General features: G+C 38.3%; 1 protein-coding gene across 6 annotated transcripts; it reads left to right on the top strand.

The window, feature by feature from the left end:
- The first annotated feature begins 139 nt into the window (after window positions 1–139).
- yrk (Yes-related kinase) lies at window positions 140–27,120 on the top strand. 6 transcript variants are annotated; one of them, XM_047384056.1, is made up of 13 exons: window positions 140–283; window positions 11,539–11,582; window positions 11,907–12,161; window positions 12,344–12,446; window positions 15,738–15,836; window positions 16,006–16,109; window positions 16,238–16,387; window positions 18,382–18,546; window positions 20,850–21,029; window positions 21,624–21,700; window positions 21,794–21,947; window positions 23,730–23,861; window positions 25,934–27,120. In XM_047384056.1, exons 3-13 carry the CDS (start codon window positions 11,930–11,932, stop codon window positions 26,140–26,142), a joined length of 1,605 nt encoding a protein of 534 aa, XP_047240012.1. In that variant the 5' UTR covers window positions 140–283; window positions 11,539–11,582; window positions 11,907–11,929; the 3' UTR covers window positions 26,143–27,120. The 6 variants fall into 6 exon arrangements, with proteins under 6 accessions (XP_047240012.1, XP_047240011.1, XP_047240013.1 ...); XM_047384055.1 differs by having other exon boundaries at window positions 11,539–11,593; XM_047384054.1 differs by lacking the exon at window positions 140–283 and adding an exon at window positions 442–714.
- The last annotated feature ends 783 nt before the right edge of the window (window positions 27,121–27,903 follow it).

The raw sequence follows: 27,903 nt of genomic DNA, 5'->3' as shown, positions 1-27,903 counted from the left end.
AAAGAAGTTATTAGTGAATGTGTATCTATAGCTACCAATGGCCAACTGGCAGCTATAGTTGAAATCTACTTAACAGTATAAAAGTAAAAAAATATATACTGTAAACTAAGTAGTTTTAGTTTTTTTGTATTGTACATACATTTAGTTTTTGACGCGGATGTCACTGATCTCATTCAGCCTTCTTCCTGTCTTTCACACCACTCGGTCAAAGTGTCGCATCTGAGCTTCATATCACCCAGGCACTGAGGCTGGTTCAGCACGGCTGACAGTTTTCAAGAGAAATGTAAGCTTTTTTGTTTTTTGTTTTGTTTTTTTAAAAACTAAATACACAAATTTTTTGGCAAGTTAAAACATTGACCTAGATTTAGTTTATTTATCTGAAAATAGCCGATATAATGTAGTTTATTTTGCTTCGTAGATCCGCAGTAAAATTCTCAGCCACGTCTGCTGTCGTTATTAGATTTTTTAGGTCCGTCACATCTCTACTGTGGTGTAGATAACAGACTGCTTTGGTTAGAAACTGTGTTAAAAGTTATTGTTTCCGCCGAAGAAGGGGTTTACGGGTCAAACGCGCCGCCCTGTAGGCTGATCCACGGCGCACGCGCGGTACCTTTCCTCCCTGTTCTAGCAGCGCGCGACTTTTCTCCTCGCGTCCCTCCAGCCTCCAGCCAACCACACCTGGATTCACCGCGTCAACGTCCGCGTCTGTCTCTGGTATGTACAGATTGAGTTCATTCAGTTACTTATTTCTATACGTTGGTGTTTTGAACTCTGTTTTAAAGTATAGGAAGATGATACATAAATGCTGAGTGGGGTTCTTGTGCGTTTACAAAACATAAACTGAAGTATTTAAATAACACCAGACCCAGACAAGCTGCTGTACATCATGTAGTCTGAGCAGCCCCACCTATATTTTACCGCTGCTTTTCTATTTTTATTTTTTATTTTTTTGTCAAATTTCTGATGTCATTTGTGAAAGCTGAGAAACGATTCTCCGTCTGTCAAATAACGGGAAGTTCGGCCACACTGCCAGCGAGAAGTTGATCAAGTGCGGTTATACACTTGTTCCTCCACTCTTCATGACAGACAGCCTACCGCAAAAGATGTTTAGAAATCACGCTGCAGTTTTAAAAAAGTGGAATTTACCTCAAAAACGTTTTTACAACCTGTGTCGACAAATGCGCTCCCCTCCCCAGTCTTTTGCGCAGGTTTTTTTATTTATAAATTTAAAGAGGAAAGGACAAACTCCCAGGAGCTGCCGCATTTATTTAGTCATTTAATGCATTTATATTAACATGCGTCCTCTTCTTTTTGTTCTTGATGTTGCCTCTTTTTGAATGTCCTTCATTCAGTCCCGGCTCTGACCTCCAAATGATTCCAAGATTGCAAATTCATTTCAGAAAGTAGTTGATAAGTTGACAATGTTTAACACTAACTTTTGTCGAAGCCACTGAAAAAATGTTCTAATGGATCAAATCAGGTGATTTTCACTATATGGACACCTGAAAACATTAACTTACAGATTTTTAGGTTAGCTACATACCTGGACATGGTCTGGTTACCCCAACAGAGTATACCAGATCTTCAAAAGTTGCTGTTTCTATTTTGAGGGACTAAAAATGTATTACCGATTATTTAAGTATAGAGCGACACAGTCTCAGCCCTTGCCCCATCCATATAGTGCCAGTCAGCTGGCTGAAAGAAAGCAAATTTGATTGTTTGGAAATATTTTGGCTCTCAAAACTCAACGGACATTCTCAATTTACAAGTAAATATCAGCTTGATAGACCTATGCTACTTTATAAAGGGCAGAATGGCAAATGGGGCCCAAAAAATGTAGCAGGTTTGTGATTAATTGTTGCTTTCCTGTCTTAAAAGACAGCAATCAGCTTATTTCTGTTTTAAATTGTGTAAATACTACAATACCCTGAAACCAGGGGAGGTACACTGAGAATCTCATATTGCCCCGTGCCTAAACATTTCAGAAAAAAAACCTCATAAAATTCTATTGTAGCTTTACGTTTTGGTGTGCTGCCTCTATATTATTAGTGGTCTCCATCTATCTACTGCTAATAAAACTTTCTAAACGCGCCCCCTTGACGTAGAAATAAAAACATAGTAAATTACATGATGTCATTGGTTGGATCTGTGGAGAATGTTGCGTGGAAGCAAATGTGCTGCACATTTATGATAGGAAGAGGTTCCTAAATTCTTCCAGTAGCGTCTTATTTGTGTCAGACTGAGTTAGATATTCCATTAGTAGAATATTCAGCTTACATGCCTGCAGGAAACCACCTAGAGGAAAAGGCTGGGCTGCCTTTTTCCTCAACATGACCATCTATCAAAAAATGTTTCTGTGGTTTTAACATTGCCTGGCTTGTGCATGTTGTTAATCCTTCTAGTTTTTTGGTAATCTCTGTAAATATTTGTTTCACAACTCAAAAAAGTTTAAAGGTGGTGAAGAAATTTTGAGAGTTTTGATGTGTTAAACCGCTGTTAGGCCGGACTCGATCACTTCCTGTTTCTTTATGGGGTCAGTTCCTGTCTATAGCCTCAGGGCAATAGGCAGGAAGGAAAAGGACTTGGGTTTATTTTCTGCCAATGAATGAATTAGAATTACAAGTTGAATTCCAACTAAAGAGTCCGAAACACCTGGTTTTGAGCTGAATATGACGCAAGGAAGGACGCTTACTCTTTCTGGTGCAATAGAAACAACTCTTGATCCCCTAATGTGTGAAAAAAAGTGGAAAATGCTTTCATTTACTAACAACAATCCAGGTCTGGCCCCTGTAACTCAAGGATGTGATGACATCATGTAGAAACAGGACATCCTGATAACTCAGACGTCTTACTTTTCCACTGCCCCTTTCTAACTCCGTCGCCCTCTCCCCTCTGTCGGAGGGTGTGTGAGAGAGGGTTCACTGACAGCTTGCTTCCCATTGTCCTATCATTATCATTCCTGCCCCACTCGCATTCTGCATCCTGTTGAGTTTCCTGCTCATGGTGCAGAGTTAGAAAAGAAGGCTGAGCCTAAAAAGGTAAGAAAAATAGATGAGGACAGGTGGTAAAAGTAATGGTTCCAGTCCTTAGGCAGAAATCAGTAAAACAGTAGAGATTTAAGACTGAGTATGTGTGTGAGATTGCAGTGAATTTTCCCTCTGGGAGCAGCTTATCTGCAGTCCACTGAGCAGGAAAGGGTGTGTCATTTGGATATGGATGTTTGCGAGAGTGAGGATGGTGATCGAGGGGTTGATGTTATTGTGATTTTAGAAGAATACACAGAATGCTCGGTAGTGGTTTTTAGGCCCAAGTTTGGGTTCTTCCTTACATTGTTTAAAGTGAACAAATCCACCGATAAGCTGTAATGTACTGTAGTGCTGAAGTGGAAAGTGACATTTTTTTACAGCTCTTCCTCAGTACAATTTTGTTTGTACTTCTGTATCAATAATGGGGAACTGGACGGGCTGTCAGTGGCGGTTCTTGATATGGGCAATGTGGTTCGCCTTCCTGGGCGCTATGGCCTGGTGGGTACCAAGAACACTGGAAAATAAGTTATTTATCAGTTTTCCAATGTATACCTACATGTCCAACCAATACGAAGATGTGTCGAAGATGTCTGTTGTGAACAATGTAAACGTGTAAGAAAATATAGTGAATGGCTGATGAAGAAGTAAGGATGAAGAAGAACTTTAGAAGAAAAGTTATTTTACAGTTCTCTTTAAATTGATGCTGGATCTGATCATCTCTAATTTCAAATCTAAAATACTTGTTTCAACTGAACTGGCTTGTTCTACGTTGTGGAGAAATTATTTAGAATGATTTTGAAATTTATGAAATGTTTACTTCTTTGTGAAAACACAAAAAATGACCTTTTTCAAAGATTCTTTAGCATCAGGAGCACCTTAGATTGAGACAAGTCATAGACTTTATGCATAGACTTTGCAATTCAAGTTTATGTTTGAATTATTTCAGTAATATATTCATGGCAGATTTAGATTGACATTCAGCCAATAAGTATTTGCTATCAGAAACAACATAAGTGTTGTTTCTGATATCAAAGACAGGCACCATTCAAACAATGGCACAATGTAAAAGAGCAAAACCAAGAGGTAGGGCACAATTCAGCCCTTGTTTGGAAAAATATACTATTTAAAAGTGTCACATCCCTGTTTGGCAAAAAATATACAAGACAATATTTCCTTGGAAGTGGAAGAGAGTACCTTTGAATCAGTCATGAAAATTATTTTGTTTTTATTTTGTTTGTATCTGTTGCAGATACAGGAGATTATCTGAGCTATTTAGATTGCTCTCAAACATCAGTGAGAGCGTTAGCTTGTAGCGTCATCACAGCTAGCTTTTGCCATCTTCCAGCTGTTTTTTTTTTTTTTTTTTCCTTTCTGTCTGCCTCATAGAGAAAGTATTTCCGAACAACAATCTGTCTTTGCCTTGACAGCTAAAGAGATTCACGTTTTGTTTTGGCTTTACTCGTCATGTTAGCCGAGTTTAAAACTGCAGCTCATCAATTTGGTCAGTGAGGGGAGGGGAGGGGCTGAGTGTCTGTAATTGCAGCGCTGCAGCCAGAAGAAGTCCGACAGTTTAGGAAAATGTGAATCAGTCAGTTTGTTTTTATGTGTTACTTTACAAAGACAAGAAGAAAAAAGCTATGTTAGTCAGATCAGTAAGGATTTGAAAACTGCCTTTAAATTTAGAGAGTGTTTTTTTGTAATTTGATCAAAATCAAATTAACAGTAAATAAATTTAATATTATAATCTTAATATTTAATATTTGTTATTTCTAGCAGCAGTACGCCTAGTTTTTCTGTTTTAAATGAAATCCGTTGGCATATGTTATATGTTTTTGGTTTTAATTTTTGTGTAAATAGTCATGTTCTGTCATCATGTTCTGGAATATTTTTAGGAAGTAATTTGTTGGTCAACAGGTTGCAAACTATGTGCTTTTTCTGATGTCATTTTCTGTAAAATGTAGTCCTATTGAAGAAAATATATCAAACCTAAAAAGAAAAATAGTAGGTATTATAACAACAAACTATTTTGTTAAAAAAGAGTCATGTTGCTTTTGTGGCTCCAAACAAATTTTTGTTGAACTGAACCGAAGGCAAAAATGGCTCTTAGGGTTATAAATGTTGCTGACACCTGGTCTAGAATATATCTATATAGAGTAAATGATCTCATCGAATGGCTTAAAAAGTGATTATTTTTGGTAAATCAAAGCACTATTTGTGCTAGGCAGCCAGGCACAGCCTATGCTCTGGCTAATACCATCCAAAAGCACGGTCTTGGATATGTTATGATATGGTTTGATATGATTGTTAAAAAAAAGAGAAACACAAAGGTGGTTTTGGAACAAAAACTGGGAACTGACAAAATTTAATGGAACAAATACGGTAGACGTTCCCACAGAAATAATAAAAAAAATTGTCTAGATTCCGGTGAACAAAGCTTTGAAGACTTCAGCACAGAAATGTGCAATGCCATTGCTCAAGGGCAACAATCTTGCTGATCTGTGCTGCGACACATCTGATTCAAATCGTAAGATTGTCTTCTGCCACCACATTCTGCAGGAGCCTGCTAATGACCCATTTGTTTAAGTCAGATATGTTCAGGTGTTTTCGAAACCCACAAAATCCTCATTCTGTTGTCCTTTGAGGTTCTGAATGCGCAAATTCATGGTCTAAAGTGCAATAATAATATAAACTTTATTGATCTCACAATAGAGAAACTGTCCTCTGCATTTAACTCTTCCCTTAGGATAGAATAAATGCTTTTACAATAAAATTTATAATAACTTTAACTAGAGTGCTGACCATGCTTAGGTAGCAGTGGGCTGCCATTGTTCAGCGCCTGGGGAGCATTCAGGGGCTGAGGATCTTGCTCAGGGACCCAGAGTAGCAGGCTGTGGGATTCGAACCCGGATACTTGTGGTTTCTTCGGGACGCAAATGCCTTGCTCTCTAACCACTGGTTAGTTAGGGGTTAGAGTAATTAGGAGTTCTGCTATTGCAAGTATTTTCACTTGAGGTAATTTTTAAATGTAGATTCGCGGTGAGGGTTTTTTCCTCTGCCTGGTGATATTTATTAACACTATACATATTATTAGTGCATATAAGTGTTACAATGCTGGTTTTGTTGTCTGATAATTTGAATGTATCCTAATATTCTCTCTCTCTTGCTGTTCTACTTAAAATACTGAATTGAATAAAACATGCAGCTACTGAATTTGTCTTTGGTTCATGCCTTTACAATAAAATTTATAATAACTTTAACTAGAGCGCTGACCATGCTGAGCGAGGATAATGGCTCGCCATTTATTTTCCCGGAAAGCTTTTTATACTCCAACAACTGGGGAACTGTGTTTGTTTTCAAACAGACAGACATGAGCATGAGTATATAGGTGTCAAACCTACGTGAAGTACTTTAATGTTTTGTAAGTATTACCCGTTTGTGGTGTAGTCAGGCTTATCAGATGAACATCGCACCTATCCCCAACAGAGGAAGCAGCTTCTGTATTACAGTGCATTCAAATGATTTCTTTGTATAACCATGTTGCTATAAACATCTTCTATGGCATTTAATTGCAAGTGCGCAACAGTAGGCTCCGTCTGTGTGCACAGCAGACTACTCCTAAACACGAATAGGGCCCATTTTAGACGGGTGCATAGTCGAGAAACAGCATCAGTTGCATCATTCTCCTTTCCATCTGCAGATATTGGGGAAAAAAAGGACTAATGCACATTTGGGGTGCAATATTTACTTTTTAAAAGTAAAAATCTATCGTGCACGGTGTCTCATTGTTACGTGTAATTAACAATTAATGTGAGGCCAGACTGTCAGACTAAGTATGATGCTTATAGCAGATGAAATGTGCAACCCCCCACTCTACCACTCATCACCAATACCACAAAACGCCCACACAATCACATACTCTTAGCCCTAGTACAGCTAATGTTTTCGGCAGCTTGCAACATGAACTTCAGTTGCTATTATTAAGCGTATTAGGGGTGAGTTGCTACCAGATATGAGCATGTGAACAGTTCTGATCACAGAGAAGTGTTTCTTTTTTTTTTAATATATCAGCAACCCTCGAATTAGCTTGAATCGCACTAGTTATAAATTACTACAGCTTCTGTGTGCAGAAGGGGCCAAACAAGACAACTGCAGGAATATCTATTCAACAGGAATCCAATTGAAAACAATGAATGATAAAACACTTCCCAGAATATGTGTGATTACCTGTTTATTACACCTGTTTGTGGTCATCTGCCAGTCCCAGTCCCAGAAAAGCAAAAAGACAGGCATTTGAACATAAAAGGTCAGAGAAAAGTGAAAAGGCCTCTATGATGCTCTCTCTCACTTCTACTTTCTGTGCTTTATTAGAGAAAGTTTTATGCATCAGAGGAGTGCATGGAGAGAATGTGGAAGGTGTTCGAGCGCAGAGTGGGGAGTGGGGAGCCGTAACAGAAAGGAAAGCGTGTGTTTAGGGTGTTTTTGCAGTTCTGCAGCTGCTTTGGGTGTGTATGTGGATGGACTCTGGCCTCAGTTTCCAGGAAAAGGGGGGAGCCATCAGAGGGGTGGACAGGAAACTCTAACAGTGCTAACTTCCTGTAACTCTCACGATGGCCGGTCTGATAGTGAATGAATGCTTGAATGTATATGTGTGTGTGTGGATTTGCTTCTGTATATTTTGTTGTGGGTGTAGCCCCAAAACAGCTGCTGTTGCTGTGAAGTTTCATAAGAACATTGAGAGTTTTTAGTGGGGATCAAATAAAGTTGATTTTGCCATTTTGTCACAATGAAAGTAAATGTGTGATTTCTCTTCCCTCTCTGCCATAAGTTGTATTGTTCTCCTTTTGTGTGACTTCCTGTGCATTCCTGAGTAGGTGGGGTGGCTGCAGCCTGGAAAATAGTAATCTTGAAAGGTTGTAGGTTAAAATCCCAGACCCCTCTGCAGTCATTATTCAGATTTATGTGTGGGCTCTGCCAAAACTAATTCAGGATATCACCCTAATTATAAACTAAAACCTGCATTTGTTAGAGGACTATTGATGATAATTTTGTCCAGCACTTTATACTCTGCAAATAGACTACACATTAAAACCGGGCCATAAATACCAATAGAAACTGTTAGAAACTTCTTTTGTTTTTAATACTCTGTCTCTTGCAGCCATATTCATTCCTCTTAATACTTTTTTACATTTTGTGCTGAAGCAAGGGACCCCACAGCATGATGCTGCCACTACCATGTTTCATTGTGAGGATGGTGTGTTCCGGGTGTTGCGCATTGTTCATTTTCCACCACACATTGCATTTGGCACATAGACAGGAAAGGTAAATTTTGGTTTCATCTGACCAGAGTTTCCCCTTCATATGGCTTGAGGGAAAAAGCAGAAACATCCATACAAAAATCATTGAGGTTTGTGGTTGTAATGACACAAAATCTAAGGAGTCCAATGGATGTTAATACTTTTTTTGCAAGTGCTTTTTATAGCTTTGCAGGTGAACATGCATTTTGTGTGTGTTAACATGACAAAATAGACTTTTTCAAGATATATAATTGTGACAACCTTGGCATGTTTCTTGTTGGTTTGTTTATCTGTGGACAGCAGGTTTCCTAATCCAAAATGAAAAATTAAGGGTTCTGAATAACAAAAAAACTGTATTGTCTTTAGGCAGAAAATATTTAGAAAAGTAGGAGAAACAATTGAGTAAAACATGCCACAGTTTCACAGTATCATGGTATTAACACTAACATTATGAAGAAAATATGTTTGACATGATCTAAATGCTTTTATAAAAACAGAAAAGCAACATTATTTATTATAAATACTTCTAAAATCTTGTATTATATTGATAATTAGAGTCATAATTACATTCTCCATATTATAGATTGTTTTTTCATAGACTTGTGCAAAAAACTAAGAATAATCACCTGGTAAATTTAGTTGTAGTTTTGAAATCTTGTTCATGTCAGAGTAACACAAAAATAGTGAAGTTATAATAGCAGGTTAATTAGTTAGGCTGCAGTGGGCTGCTTAACAGACATGCTGCTTGTAACTTACCAACTGTAGTTTTAAAGGTGTTACTGTAATAAGGGTGATGAGTGGCACTTCTTTATGTTACCATGCTATGTCAGACCCTGTTTTTCTAATAGCAAGGCCAAAGTGTAATAGTCAATTTGAACCATCTGACCAGCAGTGCACAGCAACAGAGGAAGAGCTGCATTATTTCTTGCCCCGTACAAATGATTTATTAAGGGGGACAATCTATTCAAAGCAACCTGACGCTATGTGAAAAAAGTTAAAGCAATCGCCTCTCAGCACCAACCCCTCAACAACGACACCATATGTTAATGAAAAGTGAAGTCCACAACAAGGTGTGATTATATTTAAACATTTACAACAAACGTACCTTTCTGATAACACGACGTAGACTACAAGAGTTTAAAACAAGCAACATGACATGTAAAAACAGAACCCAGAACATTGAAAGAGCTGCAGGCCTCACTTGCCTCAGTTAAGGTCGTTGTTCATGAATAGACAGTAAGAAAGAGGCTGAGCAAAAATGGCTTCCCTTGGCAAGTCTCAAGGCCAAAACCACTTCTGATCGAAAAAACAAACAGGTCCAGCTTTCATTTGCCAAAAGACTTTTTGGTGATCCTCAAGAATTTTGGCATGATATTTTGTGGATTGATGAGACAAAAAAGTTGAACTTTCAAAAGGTTGCATCTTGTATAACTTTGACAAATTAAGAAAAAGGAATGTCTTGGAGTGGCATAGTCAAAGTTAAATCTGATAGAGATACTGTGGCATGACCTTAAGCAGGCCTTCATGCTTGAAAACCTTCCAATGTGGCTGAAGTAAAAGTACCTATCTCAAATACTTGTTGGCCGTGGTTGCAGCAAAGGTAGCTTAACCAGTGATTAGGTTTACTTTTCACACATTGCCAGGTTGGTTTAAATAGCCATTTCCCACCTTAATTAATGAAATCATCATAGAAAAACAGCTTTTTGGCATTAGGTCTGTTTATCTTATAAAAATATTACATTTATTTGATGACAGAACAAATTTGTAGGGGGGCAAAAACGTTTTCCCAGCACTGCATAATGTGTATAGATAACTGATTAAGAACTGATGTTGACATTAAGAAAAAAAGATACATACAGTTGGACATCACAATATAGGCTAAATGAAAAAAGGGTTGATTGGAGGTAACTGTTTTTATTAAATCGTTCTTTCTGCAGCACTTGTCTCTTTAATCCACTCAGACTTAGGGTCCTTGTAAAACAAAAAGCCTCATTTAATGTTAGGAGTTTCCTCTAAAGCAGCTAAGAATATTTTAAAAAAAACATGAGAAGCAAATCTGTCAGCTTTTCATTTTAATTAGCTCACTTCACAAAAATATTTAGAATATGTGTTTGCCCTCATACTAAGAATAGGGCAACATTTCTTTGCTTAATTTGACATATTTACAAAACCTTGAAGTGATACTAAACGGGGGTTGAAAGAGATGTCTTTTCTGCTGAGCTGAGCCAAATGATAAAAAAAGAGCAGGAATACCCATCAGTATAAAGCAGTTTACATGCATTAATCTATTTTTATTGCCACCAATTAAAGTCAGCGAATGTCTTGGTGGGACTTCTGATACATGGAGGAACTCCTTTTTTAGTTTTTTTCTTTTAGTTTGAGTCATAAAAGAACTGACCGGCTTCAGCTTCAGGCTTGTAACAAGCGTTCTTTGAAATGTGCGGCTGCTACATTTAAACAATTATTACTGGATATTTGCAGTGATAGCTTTTATCAATGCAACTAAAGCCTACTGGTAGCCAACAGCGGGTGGTCAAATGCAAACACACGCTTATCTTCGAATATTGCTGAACATGATCTTGTAAGGTTTGGAAAACACACTCACTTACCAGCAAGGCTGGTATTTACAGCCTAACTGTTCTACGTGCAAATCAAATATTTTTACAGTCTTTGTTTTACATGTTTGTTCCTCTTCGTGTTTGAATCAGCTTTTTTTGTTTTTGTTTGCTTTGTCAATGTGCATTCTGGCGAAACTTTTATTTTTGCTCAAAACTGGAAGTCAGGAATGACACAGTGATCGTTGTCAAAGCCATTACACACCAAGATCCCAGAGTCACTTTATGTCAGTTACCCTCTGTTCTGTAATGACATTTAAAAGATTGTTTCACCACAGTCTTTCATCCACACACACCCACATGCATACGCTTAAACAGCTGTTGACCAAAACGTATAAGGTAAGGTCTATCCAAACAGCAGAGCAAAAAAGGGAAGTGGCTAACCTCTCATCTCTCACTGTCAAAGCTTATCTCTAGCTGGCTATCTTTTTTTTTTTTCGCTAACTTCTTGCAACTGCCTCATGCTTTACTGCTCCTAAGCCCTTTTCTCACATTCGGTGCTACAGTTCCTTCTCTCCAGTTCTCTGCCCGTCCTCCCTGCCTTGCCCTGCTCTCCCCCTTCCAGCCCTTCGTCAGTCAACTCCTCCCCTCTTTTTTTTCCAGTGGCGATGGTGATTGACAGATGATCTGACAGAGGAAGACATCAGGTGAGGAAAAGGTGAACTTCTCCTTCCTCCTTCTCGCTCCCCTGCACCTCCTACTGCTTTAGGGAAGTTTTTTTTTTTTTTAAAGTTAGTAACTTCTCTCTCTGCAGTTCTCTATAGTTTTTTTTTTTTTATCTCTGTGTGTTGGTAATGCAAGTTGCTTTCACTTTACATCAGCTTTCAGTAATTAGTTTAACTGCAGTTATAAGTCACATGTTTCTTTCTATGTTCTATGGCCCTTTTTTAATCCACTTGCAGCAAAGTGTATTACATAAGCAGTGGAAATATGTTACAAAGAAAAACAAATCACATTCTTTGCATTTACAGACGTCGTCGCTGTGCTGGTTATTATGGGGTGTACCTGTTGCAAGCAGAAAAAGTCTGGCAAATCATTAGGAGCAACATCAGCATCCATAGATGTTACTGATCTGTCGGCAAACAATGTAGAAGGAGGACTGCCCGGAGGTATGTCTGGACGTTACTGTCCTGACCCCACTCAGAGCATCCCAGACTTCAACAAGCCCTTCCCATCCCCTTCTGTCTTCCCCACCACCAATACACACTCTCGACCTGGAGGCATGGGTAGGCAAAAATAACCTTAAATAACATCTTCAGTCATAGAAATTAAAATATGTCTTTCTGTAATAATTTCTGTCATGAGATGTCTGTTTTCTAATTTCTGCCACCCCAAAAAATAGAAAAATGTGAGTAAATAATGCTTGTCGATGGATGGCAATGCTCTTATGTGTTTTATTTTCCTGCAGGTGGTGGAGTCACTCTCTTTGTAGCTTTGTATGACTACGACGCTCGCACTGAAGATGACCTCACTTTCCAGAAAGGAGAGAAATTCCAAATAATCAACAACACGTGAGTTAGAGCAACATACATTTATACATCTTAAAGTTTTTCACTTTTTCTAGTCACAACCACAAACTTTCATGTGTCTTAGTGGGATTTTAATGAGATTGACCAGCACAAGTAGAGTAAAATTGTGAATTGGAAGAAAAATGATACATAGATATAAATGTTTCTTTACAGAATAAAGTCAGAAATGTGTGATGTGAGTTTGTCTTCAAACCACTTTACTCTGATACCTCTAAGTAAAATCCAACCAATTGCTTTCAGAATTCATCTAATTAGTAAACAGAGACCTTCTGTGTGTAATTTAATCTCCTGCTGTTCTGTGAAGGCCTGAGAGGGTTGTTGGGGAACATCAGTGAACAAACTGCTGTAGAGATCCGCAGCTTATGTGGGAGGATCTGTCTACAGGACAGCTAAGAGTCGTGCACTCCAAAAATCTGACCATTATAGAAGTGGCAAGAAGAAAGCAGTGTTAAATACCAAAAGGAATCCCATTAGCAGTTTGCCACAAGAAGATGAGACCAAGAGCATCAGATGAGACCAAAATTAACATGTAAAATACTACATGCAGTGAAAAACACTGTACATCATCTCGAATATCCCCAATATGAAACATAGTGGTGGCAGCATCACTCTGTGGGGTTGGATGGAAGTGAATTAAGGGGAACTCCTGGAAGAAAACCTGTCAGAGGACCTGAGACTGAGGGCATAGGTTCAGCTTCCAGCAGGAAAGGATAGTTTAGATCAAAACATATTCATATTTTAGAATGGCCTAATCAAAGTCCAGACCTAAATATAGTTGAAAATATGGTTCCGGTTCAAGGCATGTAAATCAATCCATCCGATCTGATTGAGCTTGAGCTAATTTGACCACAGTCTCTGGATGTATAAAGCTAGTGGAGACTTACACCAAATGATTTCCAGGTGTAACTGCAGCAAAAGGTGGTTCTACAAAGTGTTACTTGAGGAAGCTCAATACAAATGGGTGCCACTTACATTTATTTATATTATTTATAGTTTTATTTATTAAAAATGTAAAAAATCAATCACATTTTTTTCTTGCAGTTTACAAGTAAGCACTACTTTGCCTTGGTCTAATAAAATACAGTGAAATCTGTATTTGTATCTGTATTTTGGCACATTGTAGAAAAAAGGTCAAGGGGTGTGGCTATGTTTAGAAGACAGTGTAGCTACGTTTTAATGACCGCAGATGCTAAATAAAAGAACTGCAGCAACAAAGTAAGTAAGTGAAGTTTATTTATAAAGCGCCCATCACAGATGCAAAATCACAAAGCGCTGTACAACATAAAACACATTAAGTTATTCCTAGTCGAAAAACAAGCGTAGAAAAAGCACAATAATATCATGAGATAAAGGTCTGGTGGAACTAAAGAGTTTTCAGTTGATTTTTAAAAACGTCCACAGAGTCAGTAAACCGAAGTTTCAGGGACCAGCTGTTTAGGAGCCACAGACTGAATGTTTTAGGATATTCTGGGCTTGAAGCTACAATGAGCTGAATGTTTTGTTAAAAGCTGACACAAATAATCAGGAGCCGGGCTATTTAAAGTCCTGTAGGTGAAAACCAGAACTTTAAACCAGATTCTAGAATCCACTGGGAGCCAGTGCAGAGAGTATATGACTGGAGTGATATGAGAGTGTTACTAGCTCTGCTAAGAGGTCTGGCTGCTGCCTTCTGAATACTTTGCAGAGGTGAAATTGATGATTTGTCCAGACTGATAAAAACAACATTGCAGCAATCTAAGCGCAATGACACAAATACATGAATGATGTTCTCTAGATCTGCTCGAGAGGTGATGTTTCACATTTTAGAAATGCTTCTTAAATGAAAGATACAGGAATGAGAAATAGATCTAATGTGTGAGTCCAAGTTTAATGAGGAGTCAAATGTAACTCCTTGTTTTATTTCATTGGATTTGGTTGCTGGACAAAGGGAGGCAACTGTCAAGTGACTTGGAGCTATTATTAAGGTCTCTAGGCAAGGGTAGCCGTTGAGGTTTAAAAGATACATACAGTTGGATGTCATCTGCATATATGTGATAGGAGGCATCAGAAAATGACAGATTAATGCCTGCTAATGGAAAATGTAAAAACAAAATAATAATGGGCCCAGAGCTGACCCATGCTAGAGGAGCATATTCTGAGGAGAACATGTCTTGGTTTAGAATTTCCTATTGAATCGATAAGAGTAGAACCAGTTCAATGCAGAGCCAGAAATACCAGCCTGAACTTTCAGCCTATTTAGCAGAGTTGTGGGCTCGACAGTATCAGAAGTGACGCTGAGATCAAGTAGGACCAACACAGGACATTTTCTTGCATTAGCAGCCATTAAAAGATCGTTATAAACTTTTACCAAGACAGTCTCAGAAAAGTGCTTTACAAAGCCAATCTGAAAAGGGCCAGAGATCTGAAGCTTACCCAACAAAGATCTGTGCTGGGTTTCGACAACATTTTCTAATAGTTTACCAGTTAAAGGCAACTTGGAAATAAGACAAAAGTTAGAAAACAAGCTGGCATCAAGATTTGGTTTGTTTAGGACAGGAATCACCTCAGTCATGAAGTAAAATGGAACATAACCTTGCCTCAGGGTGTTGTTAATTATTGGCATTGCTGAAGTACCAATGCATGTTAGCGACTGAACAAATAAAGAGGGGGGTAATACTAATTGGTACATCTCTAGTTATATCTCTAGTTCTCTAGTTCTTCAGAGTCCAGTTCTTCAGCTCCAGCACAGACTGTGTAGATGCTGTGATTTATGGCTCTCATGCATGCAGAAGTAACAGTTCACAGTTCAGCCCTGCAGTGTCTGGACATTAACTTTGACTTTCTCATTTGCAAGTTCACACATGATTTTAACTGTACTTGCTCATGTGAGCTGTCACTTCAGGGAGTAGAGTAGTTCAGCCGTTAAGATGAATGTTAAAGTGCCCAGTGGTGATGATCCTATTCAGTTTAACGGTTGAAGATAAAACAAAATCCCCAAATAAGAATGTATCTAAATAGCCGACAGCATATTGAGTTCTTTGAATGTTAAACTGATCCATGTTCACTGTGTTAAACAAAGTCAGTTCACTTTTTCTTAAGCATTAAATTCCTCCCGCAGTGAATAAATGTCACTGATTTAAAAACGTCTGAGGTCTCAGTGGCTTCAGGGTATGTTGACCAGCTTTTGTTACTGAAAAACATTTTGCCCTGCTCTGGAAATCTAAAATCAATTTACAATTCGGTTAACTTCTAATCATGCCATGTTTTATTTTTTAAAATTGTCTTTGGTTACAGGGAGGGTGACTGGTGGGAGGCCCGCTCGTTGAACACCGGCAACTCAGGTTACATCCCCTCCAACTATGTTGCTCCGGTTGACTCCATACAGGCTGAGGAGTGAGTTTGCACCACAAAAAAATAAAATACACACAGCAGTGGCTGCTTTTTTTGTGCTGCGCTTTAAGCCAAAGCTTAAGATTTCCTCAGTGATTGACATGTAGCTTGAGAGGTCAAAACGATGTGTGATGTTACTCCGGTCACCTGTGTGGTGTTCTCATGGTAACAGGTGGTATTTTGGGAAAATGGGGAGGAAGGATGCAGAGAGACAGCTGCTGGCTCAGGGCAACCAGAGGGGAACCTTCCTCATACGAGAGAGTGAGACCACCAAAGGTGAGGAGCACATCTATGCACTAACTCTTTAAAGATGGTCTAAAATTATAAAAGCTTTCAGCTCTCCTGTGTGACATTCACTTCTGCCAACCTTTCCTTGCCTTTTGCTTCATATTTCCCTCGTGCAGGTGCCTACTCTCTGTCCATCCGTGACTGGGACGACACCAAGGGAGAACATGTCAAGCATTATAAGATCCGCAAACTAGACAACGGCGGCTATTACATCACCACCAGGTCACAATTTGACACTGTTCAGCAACTGGTGGAGCATTATACAGGTAGTACACAAGCAAATTCACAAATTCATCCTTGTCTTTTCTGATCGCCTGTCAGGCTGCAAAGCTCTGGTTTCAATTGCTACAGTTTGATGTTTAATTCCTTCTGTACAAGAATTTAGTGTACACCTTTAACTTTTTCACATATTGTCAATTTACTGCCATGACCTTTAGTGTGTTTTATTGGCAGTGTTGTGCATGAATGCATGAGTGGAGCGAACATTGAATCAAACAATGCTGTTTTCTACATGATGAACCTGAAGTACACGTAGCTCACCCTGACATCATTTAACAGAGCTCTATTCAATTCCACAAAAGATTTGAGGGGAAAACCTTTGATCTTTCATGCAGTATAGAGCCATAATGCGCTCTTATTCGCAATAAATGTATGCGTTTATAATGAAAGCTAATGGCCTAACCTTCAAAACTAATGAATTAAACAGAGTTTATATATGATAATATTGTTTATGGGCAGGAGATATAGCAGAGATGAGCTGAAGAGGCTGAAGATGCTAATGTAGCATCCAATTAGTCCAAACTCTGTACATCATATGAGAAACAAATTGAAGGAACCCTCATTGATAAGACAGGATTTTCCCAAAAAAAAGCTGCCATGCTGCATTCAGGTACAGCTAGGACACTAAGTTGTCTAAATATCAAAATAACTCCAAAGTGATTTAAACATGTTTTATTCTCATATATGGGCACACTCTTATTAAAAAATTCTAAACATTAACATAAGCCTTTTTCAAGGTGGTTATATTGGTTATGCCTGTTTATACTACTTTATTCCCTTTAAAATATCCAGTAAGGTCTATACTTTCCACTTTTCTAGGATTTAGAACATAATAAAATCAAATAAATTTTCGAAATTGAAAAAGATTCGTTTTACTTCTTGATTGAAGTGTACCAAACTGTAACTTTAAAACCCGGATACATACTGAACCATGACTTGTGTAAACTCAATTTAGAACTAGTTCTTGTTAAGTGTGTACTGGCGTAATGCTATTTATTGAGATGTTTTGCAATAGAACCACACAGAGAATTGAATGCTGCAGCTGTGAAGCAGAAGAAAAATGATGCATGGCTTTAAAACAATTTGAAAAAAAAATGTGTCATGCATTTGAATTTAGAACCCTTTACTCTGATACTTAGCTTAAGCTTAGTCAGATTGGATGGAAAGCATCTGCGAGAATCAATTTTTAAGTCTTCCCACAGATCCTAAGTCTGGACCCAAATTTAACTCTAACAATTTCCTTATCACAGCTAAAGAAAAGCATCTCCACAGTCTGATGCTGCCACTATCGTGATGAATAATTTGGAAGATATCTTTATCTTCTTTCTCACAATAATGGCCTACTGTGTGTTGTTTTTTCTTAGCATAAGTGCCTCAGGGTTTTATAAATACATGTAGAAGAATTTGAAGTTTGTAGTTGACATTTAAAAAGTTCAAAGTGTCTGAATACTTGTGCAAGGAAATGCAAAGTACTTGAAACAGCTTTTTGCATTTTGCTTGTACTGGTTTGCCTTTATGCGACATAGAAAAGTCACTTTGAGATGACTAGGTCTATTAGAAATAACACAAATGAAGGTTTCATGGCTTTTATAAAGGAAGGAAAAAAAGCTCTATAATAATTAGAAACACCAAAAAGAAGAAAATAATAGTTTGGATGACATAATATGTTTCACTTCCTTCTCTTCCTTTAAGTGTAAACCTGCCCCCTAGTGGCCCATGTTGGTAATAGAGAACATTCTTCAGTTACACAGTATCTATCATTTGTTTTTTGTTAACCATGAAGCATCCTGGTTTTTCCTGCCATATTTGTTCATAATTTTGCTTCTCATATTATATGTTTATGTCTTGTTCTTTTGTATGTTTGCTTAGCTTGTATTTGATAAGCAAGCTGTCTTGACCTTTCTTTATCTCTGCAATGCTCTGTTTTTCTCTATATTTCTTTTTGTCTGTCTGTCTGTCTCTCCGTCTCTCTCTGTCTCAGAGAGAGCGGCGGGACTGTGCTGCCGTTTGATGGGCAGCTGTAAGAGGGGCATGCCTAAGCTGGCTGACTTATCGGTGAAGACCAAGGATATGTGGGAGATTCCCCGCGAGTCTCTCCAGCTGATTAAGAAACTGGGCAATGGCCAGTTTGGAGAAGTCTGGATGGGTAGGACTGTTGGGGGTTCGCTAAAGGTGGAGAAGAGAGATAACAACAGATGCACACCTGAATAAAAAACTGCCAGAGGTTTTTGTTATAGGTTGATTAAGGTTAGAGAGTCAGTGTAAACATTTCTTAATGTAAACTGCACATTAACAAATTTTGTTGTCAAACAAAAAACGAAAAATTGCTAGTGGTGCATCATGCAGAGGTTTACCTTCAACATTCAGGTGTGCTGAGTTGTTCTCCTCATCCTCCCCTGGTTGCATGTGCATGTACTTAAAACTCACATCACCTTTTGTCACCCCCTCCCATCTTTCCACCAACTCTTCCACCCATCACCTTCACCCTTTCTTCTCCCATCCTCCATCACCAAATATCTTTCCCACCATCTCTGGCACCCTCCCTCCTCCTCTCAGGATCTAACGATGGACTCTGTTATTACCTGACCAAGGCCTGTCTGAACTCCACCCCTCTCACCTTGGGCCTTGGGCGGGACGCCTGGGAGGTATCGAGGGAAACATTGTCCATGCAAAGGAAGCTGGGACAGGGGTGCTTCGGGGACGTCTGGATGGGTGAGACTGATATGGGCAACCACAAAAAATGTGTTATAAAGAGGAAAAAGCAGAGCTGTAGCAAAGATTGTTGACTGCGTTCCGCATCTAGCTGGGGATTTCCTTTTATGCCAGTGTATTGTTAGTCAGTGGAAGACACGTCGGATATTTTTGCCTTCAAATTAGTAATCAATACCAGTCAAAGCTGTAAGAGTGTTTTAACATATTTTTTTAGGCTCACAGGGTTTCTCCCTGGTGTTATTTGTGCTGTAGGAAGTATACATCATGAACATCAATCTCACGCTGATTTAGGATTTTTAAAGACACATTTGAACCATTGCTTTTACAGCATGAATTGAATACAGAATATACAGGCTCAAATAAATACATTGAACCCCCAGTAATATTTGGATAAATGCTCCTCACAAAGGTTTCCTGTCATGGACTTGTGTATTAAGGAAAGTCTGCAAGTTGTAAGAGTGTTAAAGTTGGGGATATTCCAGAAACTGAATATTAGCCTGCTTTACTGATTCCAAAATCCATTTAAAAATTTTAAAGTGTGTTTGGGATCATTGCCCTGTTGGACACCCACTTGTGTCTTTTTGAACTGTCTGGTCCGTTTATTCACGAGGAAGTTGAAGAATTTAGAGGAGGTCCTCTGTTTTCATTCTTCAGTCCACTTGGCACCATGGAGCATTACCGCCAGTTGTGAAACAGGTTCACAGCATGATGCTGCCACCACCATGCTTTACAGCAAGGTTTTGACATTATTCCAGGTGGATTTTTACACGATTCTAATCAGAAATGGTAGTGTTTATTTAAACACTTGGTTTGGTTTCCTGGTACCAACCTAGCTTTAAGCATAGTTAATACATTTTTAATAGAGTTGAGGTTGGGGCTGACAGTGAAACAGACTCACAGCATGTTGTTGCCTCAACCACACTTGGCAGCTTTTAGTGGTTTCTTGGGGTTGAAAGCCTTCCTTTGACTCCTTTCAAACATACTTTGTTAACGTGCATTGTCCATCTTTACCTCCCCTGACCATAAGACCTTTCTCAAGAATGTGTTGGCTTGTCTTTGTGGACAGATGCAAATTTCACTCAAGCTTGAAGTTATTGATTTTGGATCAGGGGCTACTTTCTTGGTCTGCTAAACTTGCTTGATTGGGATGATGACACTGGTGTTTCCAGATTTACAACCTTGGAGGTTCATGGATTGCTCCAGATAGTTCGAACCAAGTTGCTTTCATCTCATGAAGCCAGTTTGGGTCAAATGAATCTAATCAATAATCTCAAACACAAGCATTTAAGTTGTTTATTTTCATATTCATATTCCACTCTGGAAAAAGAACAGTTTAAATGTGTCCTTAAAAGCCTTAAAATTAATATGATATTGATTCCCCTATTGCGCGTATGTATACTTCTGACTGACACTGTGACTCAGGCTCTGCTGTTACTAACGTAAGAAAACCAGATAAACCGTCCTTCATCTCTCTTCCCTCAACTCACCAATTCACATCATGCATGCCCTCCAAAATAGCAATAATGTGCATGCATCAGTATTTATCACATGTAATATATCACTACTCCACATTGTTTATTGTTTGTTTTTATATATGCATGCAGCATACATTCTGCATGTATTTGCAGCTATCACTATGACAGACAGATTGGTATATATGCCTCCACTGGAAGGCTTTTTCTTTGTGCATGTCTGCTTTTCTGTGCACCGGTTAACATCAACTCGTCTGTATGCCAGGCATGTGGAACGGCACCACCAAGGTAGCGGTGAAGACTCTGAAGCCAGGAACCATGTCCCCCGAGGCCTTCCTGGAGGAGGCTCAGATCATGAAGAGGCTCCGGCACGACAAGCTGGTGCAGCTCTACGCCGTCGTGTCTGAGGAGCCCATCTACATTATCACCGAGTTCATGAGCCAAGGTATAGGGATGAGTAAACTGTCACCACTCTGACATATTGTAGGTTTGAACTGGCTTCATCACAGCAGGTGGAAACCTTACTGACGTCAAACTTTTGAAGTGATATTGAATTTGTTTATTCCTTAAATGATATGTATGGTTAATAAAAGAAGGATTTCATTTAATTATAAGGATTCACTTTATTTAAAGCAACTTGAAACGGAAAAAAACGGTATTGGATCCGATTTTTAGTTGTAGCGCTGTTAAGTACCAAAAGCAAAAAACATGAGTTGTTTAAGCAAATTGATCTTTAATTTTCTCGAAAGAGGAGTGCAGTGAAATTTTTGAGAATGCCAAGTGCAAACTGAAGCAGACACCTGTAAACAAGTGCTGTGTTTCTTCCTTTATAAAAATTTTGAACTTGGATCCCAGAATTATATCAAACCCATTTTCCTGTTCCAAGTTGGAAAACCACTGGGATTTGCTAAATGATATGCTCAGTGAGCAGGCTAATTACCATTAACAAAACGCAATACTTTCAAATACTGTATTAAAATAAAAAGGAATTTAAAGACGTCTCTTTTCTTTAATACATACCATCGTACTTCTTTCCTAGGGAGCTTACTGGACTTCTTAAAGGACGGAGAAGGGCAGAACCTAAAGCTGCCTCAGCTGGTGGACATGGCAGCACAGGTGAGGTTCAAGTCAAACAACATACGGGGGATAAAAGTGAGCCTTTTAACTCTACTGCAGATCTGAGCATGTTTGGTTTTTCTGGGCGTGCAGATTGCAGCTGGGATGGCATACATCGAGCGGATGAACTACATCCATCGTGACCTGCGAGCTGCCAACATTCTTGTTGGAGACAATCTGGTGTGCAAGATCGCTGACTTTGGCCTGGCCAGGCTAATTGAGGACAACGAGTATACCGCCAGACAAGGTAGCAGAATGCAATATAAGGTTTAACAGTTTGTGTCAGAAGTGTCTATTTACTCATTATGGATGTGAATGTCATTCATTTTGACTTATATTTATTCATTTGAATTTATAGGGTGGAAAGAAGATACAATTTAAATAATTTTTATAAATAATCTGGTTTGATTGTGTTGTGGATTTTTGTCCTATACATGCAGGGCAAAGATTTCATATAAAAGCTTAAAAATATACATACACCCCACTAATATTTGGATAAATGTCTCTTAGCAAGTTGTAAATGGATGTTTGATTCCTCCTCTTTACAGAATTTGTAAAGCCCAGAATACTGTTACTGGAACACTTGTCTCCAATTTTCAACTATCTAGCTGTTGATTTGAGGTGAAGTTTGAAAGATATAGATTTAGTCCTCCGTTTTATTATTCCACTCATTTTTGCAACACCAGTACCACTGCAGCGAATCTAACCTTCAGCATGATGCTAATGCCTTCATGCTTGGCATTTTCTACAATGTTCTTAGATTTAGAAGCTTCACCTTAAATCCAAACATAGTTGTTGTCATTGTATCCAGATAACATATACTTAGTCTCATCAGAACATAACACCTTTCTCCAGCTTGACAATGTTCATTTATATTTGTAAGGTGAGGCATTGGTTCATTCAACAAAAAAGGGGCAACTAAATGCTGATGCGACAAATATATGTTTTCGAATACAAATGACAACATTGACGACAACCTTTTGGTTATGTTTCATCTCCCTTAGGGTCACAGAGGTTGATTTGAGGTGAAATGAATGAACTGGAATTGTTCCATTTTCATTGTTTCTCACACTTTGTGCAATACAGCAGTATCACCAGCAGTAAAACAGACCCTCCGCATGATGCTATCACCACCATGCTCAACAGCTGGTACAGTGTTCTTTGACTCCTCCAATCATATTTCTAGTAACCGTAGCCAAATAGCTCAGTCGTTGTCTCATCTGACTATAAAGTTATTTCCCAGAAAGCATTTGGCTTGTGCATGTAGGCACATCTTAGTCGAGGTTAAAAACATCCATGTTGAAGAAAGGGTTTCTTTCTTGTATTGCAGCCTCTCAGCACACAGTGATGCAAACCTTGCTTGGTTGAGAACAGTATCGCTGGTGTGTCAGAACCTTTCAGTTTATCATCAGTTGAGCCCTTAGTGCCAATTTTCTTTTCATCTGAAGGTCTCAGCTTGGGTCAGACGGTGGAAAAGTGGAAAACAATTGAGTGTTTTAATACGACAATGATCCCAAACATACACCAGAACCTGTTTCGAAAGGCTTACTTTTATATTTCTGAATGAATTTCCTAAAACATTGAAACGTTGAAGACTATTGAAAATGTGTGAACTTCTCTTGAAAACCATCTAGCAGGATATCAAATAATTTAAGAATGGCAAATATGCTTATATTGGAGCCTGTATGTATAATTTTAAACATCAATTGGTAGAGAGGCAAGTCCCAATCTGTTAATATTTGTGAGCCCGACTCTTGTTTTTTTAATACATTGAAGTTGTCTGCTGTATGATTATTGTATTGACTCAGACAAATTACTAACAGCCTCAAATTAATGACATTCATGCCCATTGTGAGTGGATAAAACTTTGGACTGGAACTGAAAATACAAGTGTGTAAGACAAAAAGCATCCAGGCTTCATCAGTACCTTTATATAAAGTTATTAGTTTAGTCTTTGTGTTTGTATTTTTAGTCCTAACCTATCCTAATCACACAACCACACATGTTGACTGTGTTACCATGGTTTCAGGAGCCAAGTTCCCCATCAAATGGACGGCTCCAGAAGCTGCACTCTATGGACGCTTTACCATCAAGTCAGATGTCTGGAGCTTCGGTATCCTGCTGACTGAACTCATCACCAAGGGACGTGTGCCCTACCCAGGTACCTGCTGATTGCTTAAATTAAGATTATCATTTCAGAGAGTGAAAATGTTTTGTTTTTTCATGTAAAGGAGTTGATTATTGAGACATGGTGGGTTTTTACACTAACAAACCTTGTTACTGAGCCGCTCTGCTGGAGACTTCATAGCCTAAGCACTTCCTTAATTGTAGATGAGAACCTACGGTAAAATGAGGGCTACCCGTTTCTTGAGCAACTACCACCCTACCATGCCAATTAGCATGCAGAGCCTGTGGCTTCCTGAGTTTGCATGTTATAATAAGTGAGATTATTTATGCGATTCCGTCATAAGCTAAATGTTATTGAAACCTTACACCTCGATGTGATGATCTGCTAAAATATGGAGAAGAACTGTGTGAGGAGTAGAAACTGGCTTTATTAAATTTCCAGTTTTCTGGAGAGGTGATCATTTTCTTTTATTCCCCTCTTCCTCTGCAAGTTATTTTCTGATTTTATTTTATTTTTTTTCATTTCTTTGATCATGTGAAATTGTCCTTATGTCGTCCATCATCCTTTATTTTTTGAGCACACTGAAGATTCTTAAATCAATGTTGAAAACAATGTCCTTTCTCTCTGCATGCATGCACGCTAATGCTGCTGCTGCTGTTCAAGTGATTTAAAGGAATATTTTTCAGGAGAGACATTTGTTGACCAGAAAAACAATATAAAGACTGAAGTGAAAGGTTTCGGAGTTGTGTCCCAGTTCGGATGCACTGTGATCGCTGCACTATATCTGTACAAGCTGTATTATCTGACCAGTAAGCATCACTGCTGACCTACGTGAAACACCCGTGTTGGTCCACATTTTTCCTCTCTGATTTGTTGCAGTTGCACTATAAAAAATTACAGGAAGCATTTCAGACATGAAATATGTTAATAATATAGTACCTTCAACTTTGTTTTTGAGATTTTATCTGAGAGACCAGCACAAAGTTGCACATAATTGTGAAATGGAAAAAAAGAACACATGGATTAAATTTGTTTAACAAATTAAAGGTGTTTTGTATATGTAGTCAGCTCCCTTGGATTATTACTTTTTGAAATCATCTTTGGTTGCATTTAGAGCTGCCCTTTGCCCAACCTGTCTGTTTAGGTCAGAGGTCTCCAACCTGTGGCTCCACGGCTGCATACGGCTCTTTGGGCCCTTCACAGTGGCTGTTAACTTTGACCAGAAATTATACAAAGATGAACGATGCCTTTATGTTGAAAGATAGTAAAAAAAAGATCTGCTAAGACTAACCTGCCTTTTTTCATTTAAAGTAATTTGCACAGAAAAAAAAGATACTAATGGTGCATTCTTTAAGATTATATACCAATAATGGGTTTTATTTATTTATTTTAACTTCTCTCTTTAGTTTTGATAAATATGAAAAGGACTCAAATGCTCTCATTCTTCTCATAAAATATTATTTTTCCTTTACTGCATTGGTTTAAAAACAAAGAGTTAAAAAACATTTAAATAAATTGTTCCATGTGTTTTATTCTTCTAAATAGAAAAGTTAGCAAAAGTTCTTCTAAGGGTTTCGTAGTTGTTGTGTCAAGTCAACCTTTATTTAACATAAACGAGAGTAATAATTTCTCTCGATAAGATTGTAAAGATTGGTGACCCCTGGTTCAGGTGGACGGCCATGTCTTGGTAGGTTCTTAGTTGTGTCTTATTCTTCCCCTTTTTGGATGATGGATTAAGTTTGGGATGTTGTTGTATATAAAACTGCTTTAAACGTTCTCCCTGACCAGTCTGCTGTGATCCCCGGTCTTCGTGATGCTCTTTGTTCTCGACATTTAAAAAAACATTTATTATTTTCCTTCCACTTCACAATTTGGTGTATCACACAAAATACAAGCAAAATACATATACTTGACAAAATATGCAGAAGTTCAAAGGATATAATTACTTTTTCAAGGCAGCACATTTTTGTTCCTAGCATTTTTCTTTAATTTTATAGTTAATTAGTTTCATTATATTACAAATGTGTATATTTATATTTCATGTGTTTTGGAGTATAAACCAGCTTCTGGTCTCTGTCTCCTGTTTCTTCCTCTTTCCCCTTTAGGCATGAACAACCGTGAGGTGCTAGAGCAGGTGGAGAGAGGCTACCGGATGCCAGGTCCCCATAGCTGCCCGACCTCGCTCCACGAACTGATGCTGCAGTGCTGGAGGCGGGAGCCTGACGAGAGGCCCACCTTTGAGTACCTGCAGTCCTTCCTGGAGGATTACTTCACCGCCACAGAGCCGCAGTACCAGCCCGGAGAAAACCTGTGACCGGGATCGTTTCAGACAGATGTGGAGCTTTAATTGTATTCAAAAATACAGTGACGGGCATCTTGAAGTCATGCATTTATTTGTGCCTTCAGTGTTTTTGATCCACACCTACTCAAATGAAGAAACATATCAATGACTTTTGACATTTCCTTTGTTTTGGTTGCTGATCAATGCTTCCTGCTCAGAGCAGATCAGTTATCCATGCTGAGGAGTTGGAGGCTCTCCTGTTCCGGCCTTGCAGTAATGTTGCTTTACTCTGTAACCATGACAACAAGCAACTGAAAGAAAATGTAGATGCTTGTGTTGAGGGGTGGGTTGAGGGAGTCCAGTGGGTGCATGATCTGTTCAGCTGCCAGATTTCTTCAGGTCCTTTGATTTCTTTTTCTGTGAGGAGAATGCCATCAGATTGACTGATTTCTTTGTGACAAATGTGCCAAGGCAAAAAGAATCTCAACGGCAACAAGGTGCACATCTTAAGGAAGCTCAGACAGCTGCCAGTGAACCCCACAGTTCTTTATCTGACCAGATCATGAACACATTAACTTCCTGATTTTTAAAAGGATTTACTCTTCAGCAATAACTGAGGTGAGGTCTGGTTTCTTTATACTTATATTTGATTTTAAGATGGTCTAATCTTAGATCCATATCTGTCTCCTTGAACAAGTGCCTTTAATGCTGTGCTAAAAGTGGAAATAATAAGGAATGTGCTTTACTTATGAATTGTCTCGTTTAATGTTCTAATTTAACTGAAATATATCTGTGCATCACAAACAATTCTATATCTAGTAAACATGTATACAGTTTCAAGGTGGGAGGGTTGAAAAAGGCAAAGATAAAGAGGAAAGATCTCTGACAGTGGAATATGAATAAATAGTGTTTTAAATGCTTTTTTCAATCGTTACTTTTCCACGAATGTAACCGTCATGCTGCAACCCCTCTCTCATATTATTGTAATAAAGATCAAATCTCTTTTCCAGGTTTTGGGATTTTCCTAATTGTGTATGTTTGGAGATTTATTGATGCAATGCCACTGAGTTTTCTTCTGTATCCTAACCTTAAAGAATTAATCATTATTAATGAAGGTAGTTTACTTTCAATGAGTAACTTTAGGAATCTGATTATTTCATGAGAATTTTATTTGAAGATTATGAAGTTACATTATATTATTAAAATGAAAAAAATACATTTTAGCTTACAAAGTTACATTTTTCAGAAAATCATGATTTTTAAGATGATTTTTAATGATGGTTCAAAACAAAATGAAGGACAAATATAAATAATAATAGACTGGTATGTAGACCTACTTTTGTACTACTAAAACTTCATAATTACCTTAAGCAACACAATTCAAAACACGAACATACAGTGAACCTCTAATTGTTAAATTGAGGGAAAATAAAAATTATTATAATTTTTATTTACATTTAAAAATCTGAAATTTGAGGCGTGCATTTTACCTTTTGGTAATTACAGCTGCGAGTCTTTTGGGCAATGTCTCCACCAGCTTGCCATGTCTAGAAACTGAAATTGTGGCCAATTTCTGTAAGAAAAATGGCTCAAACTCAAACTTAGATGGTAAGCATATGCGAAAATCAATCTTAATTCTTGCTACAGATACTCAATTTGCAGCGCTAAACATCCTCACAATTTGATGCTGCCACCACCATTTTTTACTGTGACAAGGTTGTGTGGAGAATGATGTGCAGTTTTCCACCATACATTGCATATTGCGCGTAGGCCAGAATCCCCCTATGTTGGTTG

Source organism: Girardinichthys multiradiatus, chromosome 13 (genome assembly GCF_021462225.1).
Source record: "Girardinichthys multiradiatus isolate DD_20200921_A chromosome 13, DD_fGirMul_XY1, whole genome shotgun sequence".
NCBI classification, from domain to species: domain Eukaryota; kingdom Metazoa; phylum Chordata; class Actinopteri; order Cyprinodontiformes; family Goodeidae; genus Girardinichthys; species Girardinichthys multiradiatus.
This window is presented reverse-complemented; position numbering and strand designations above follow the sequence as displayed.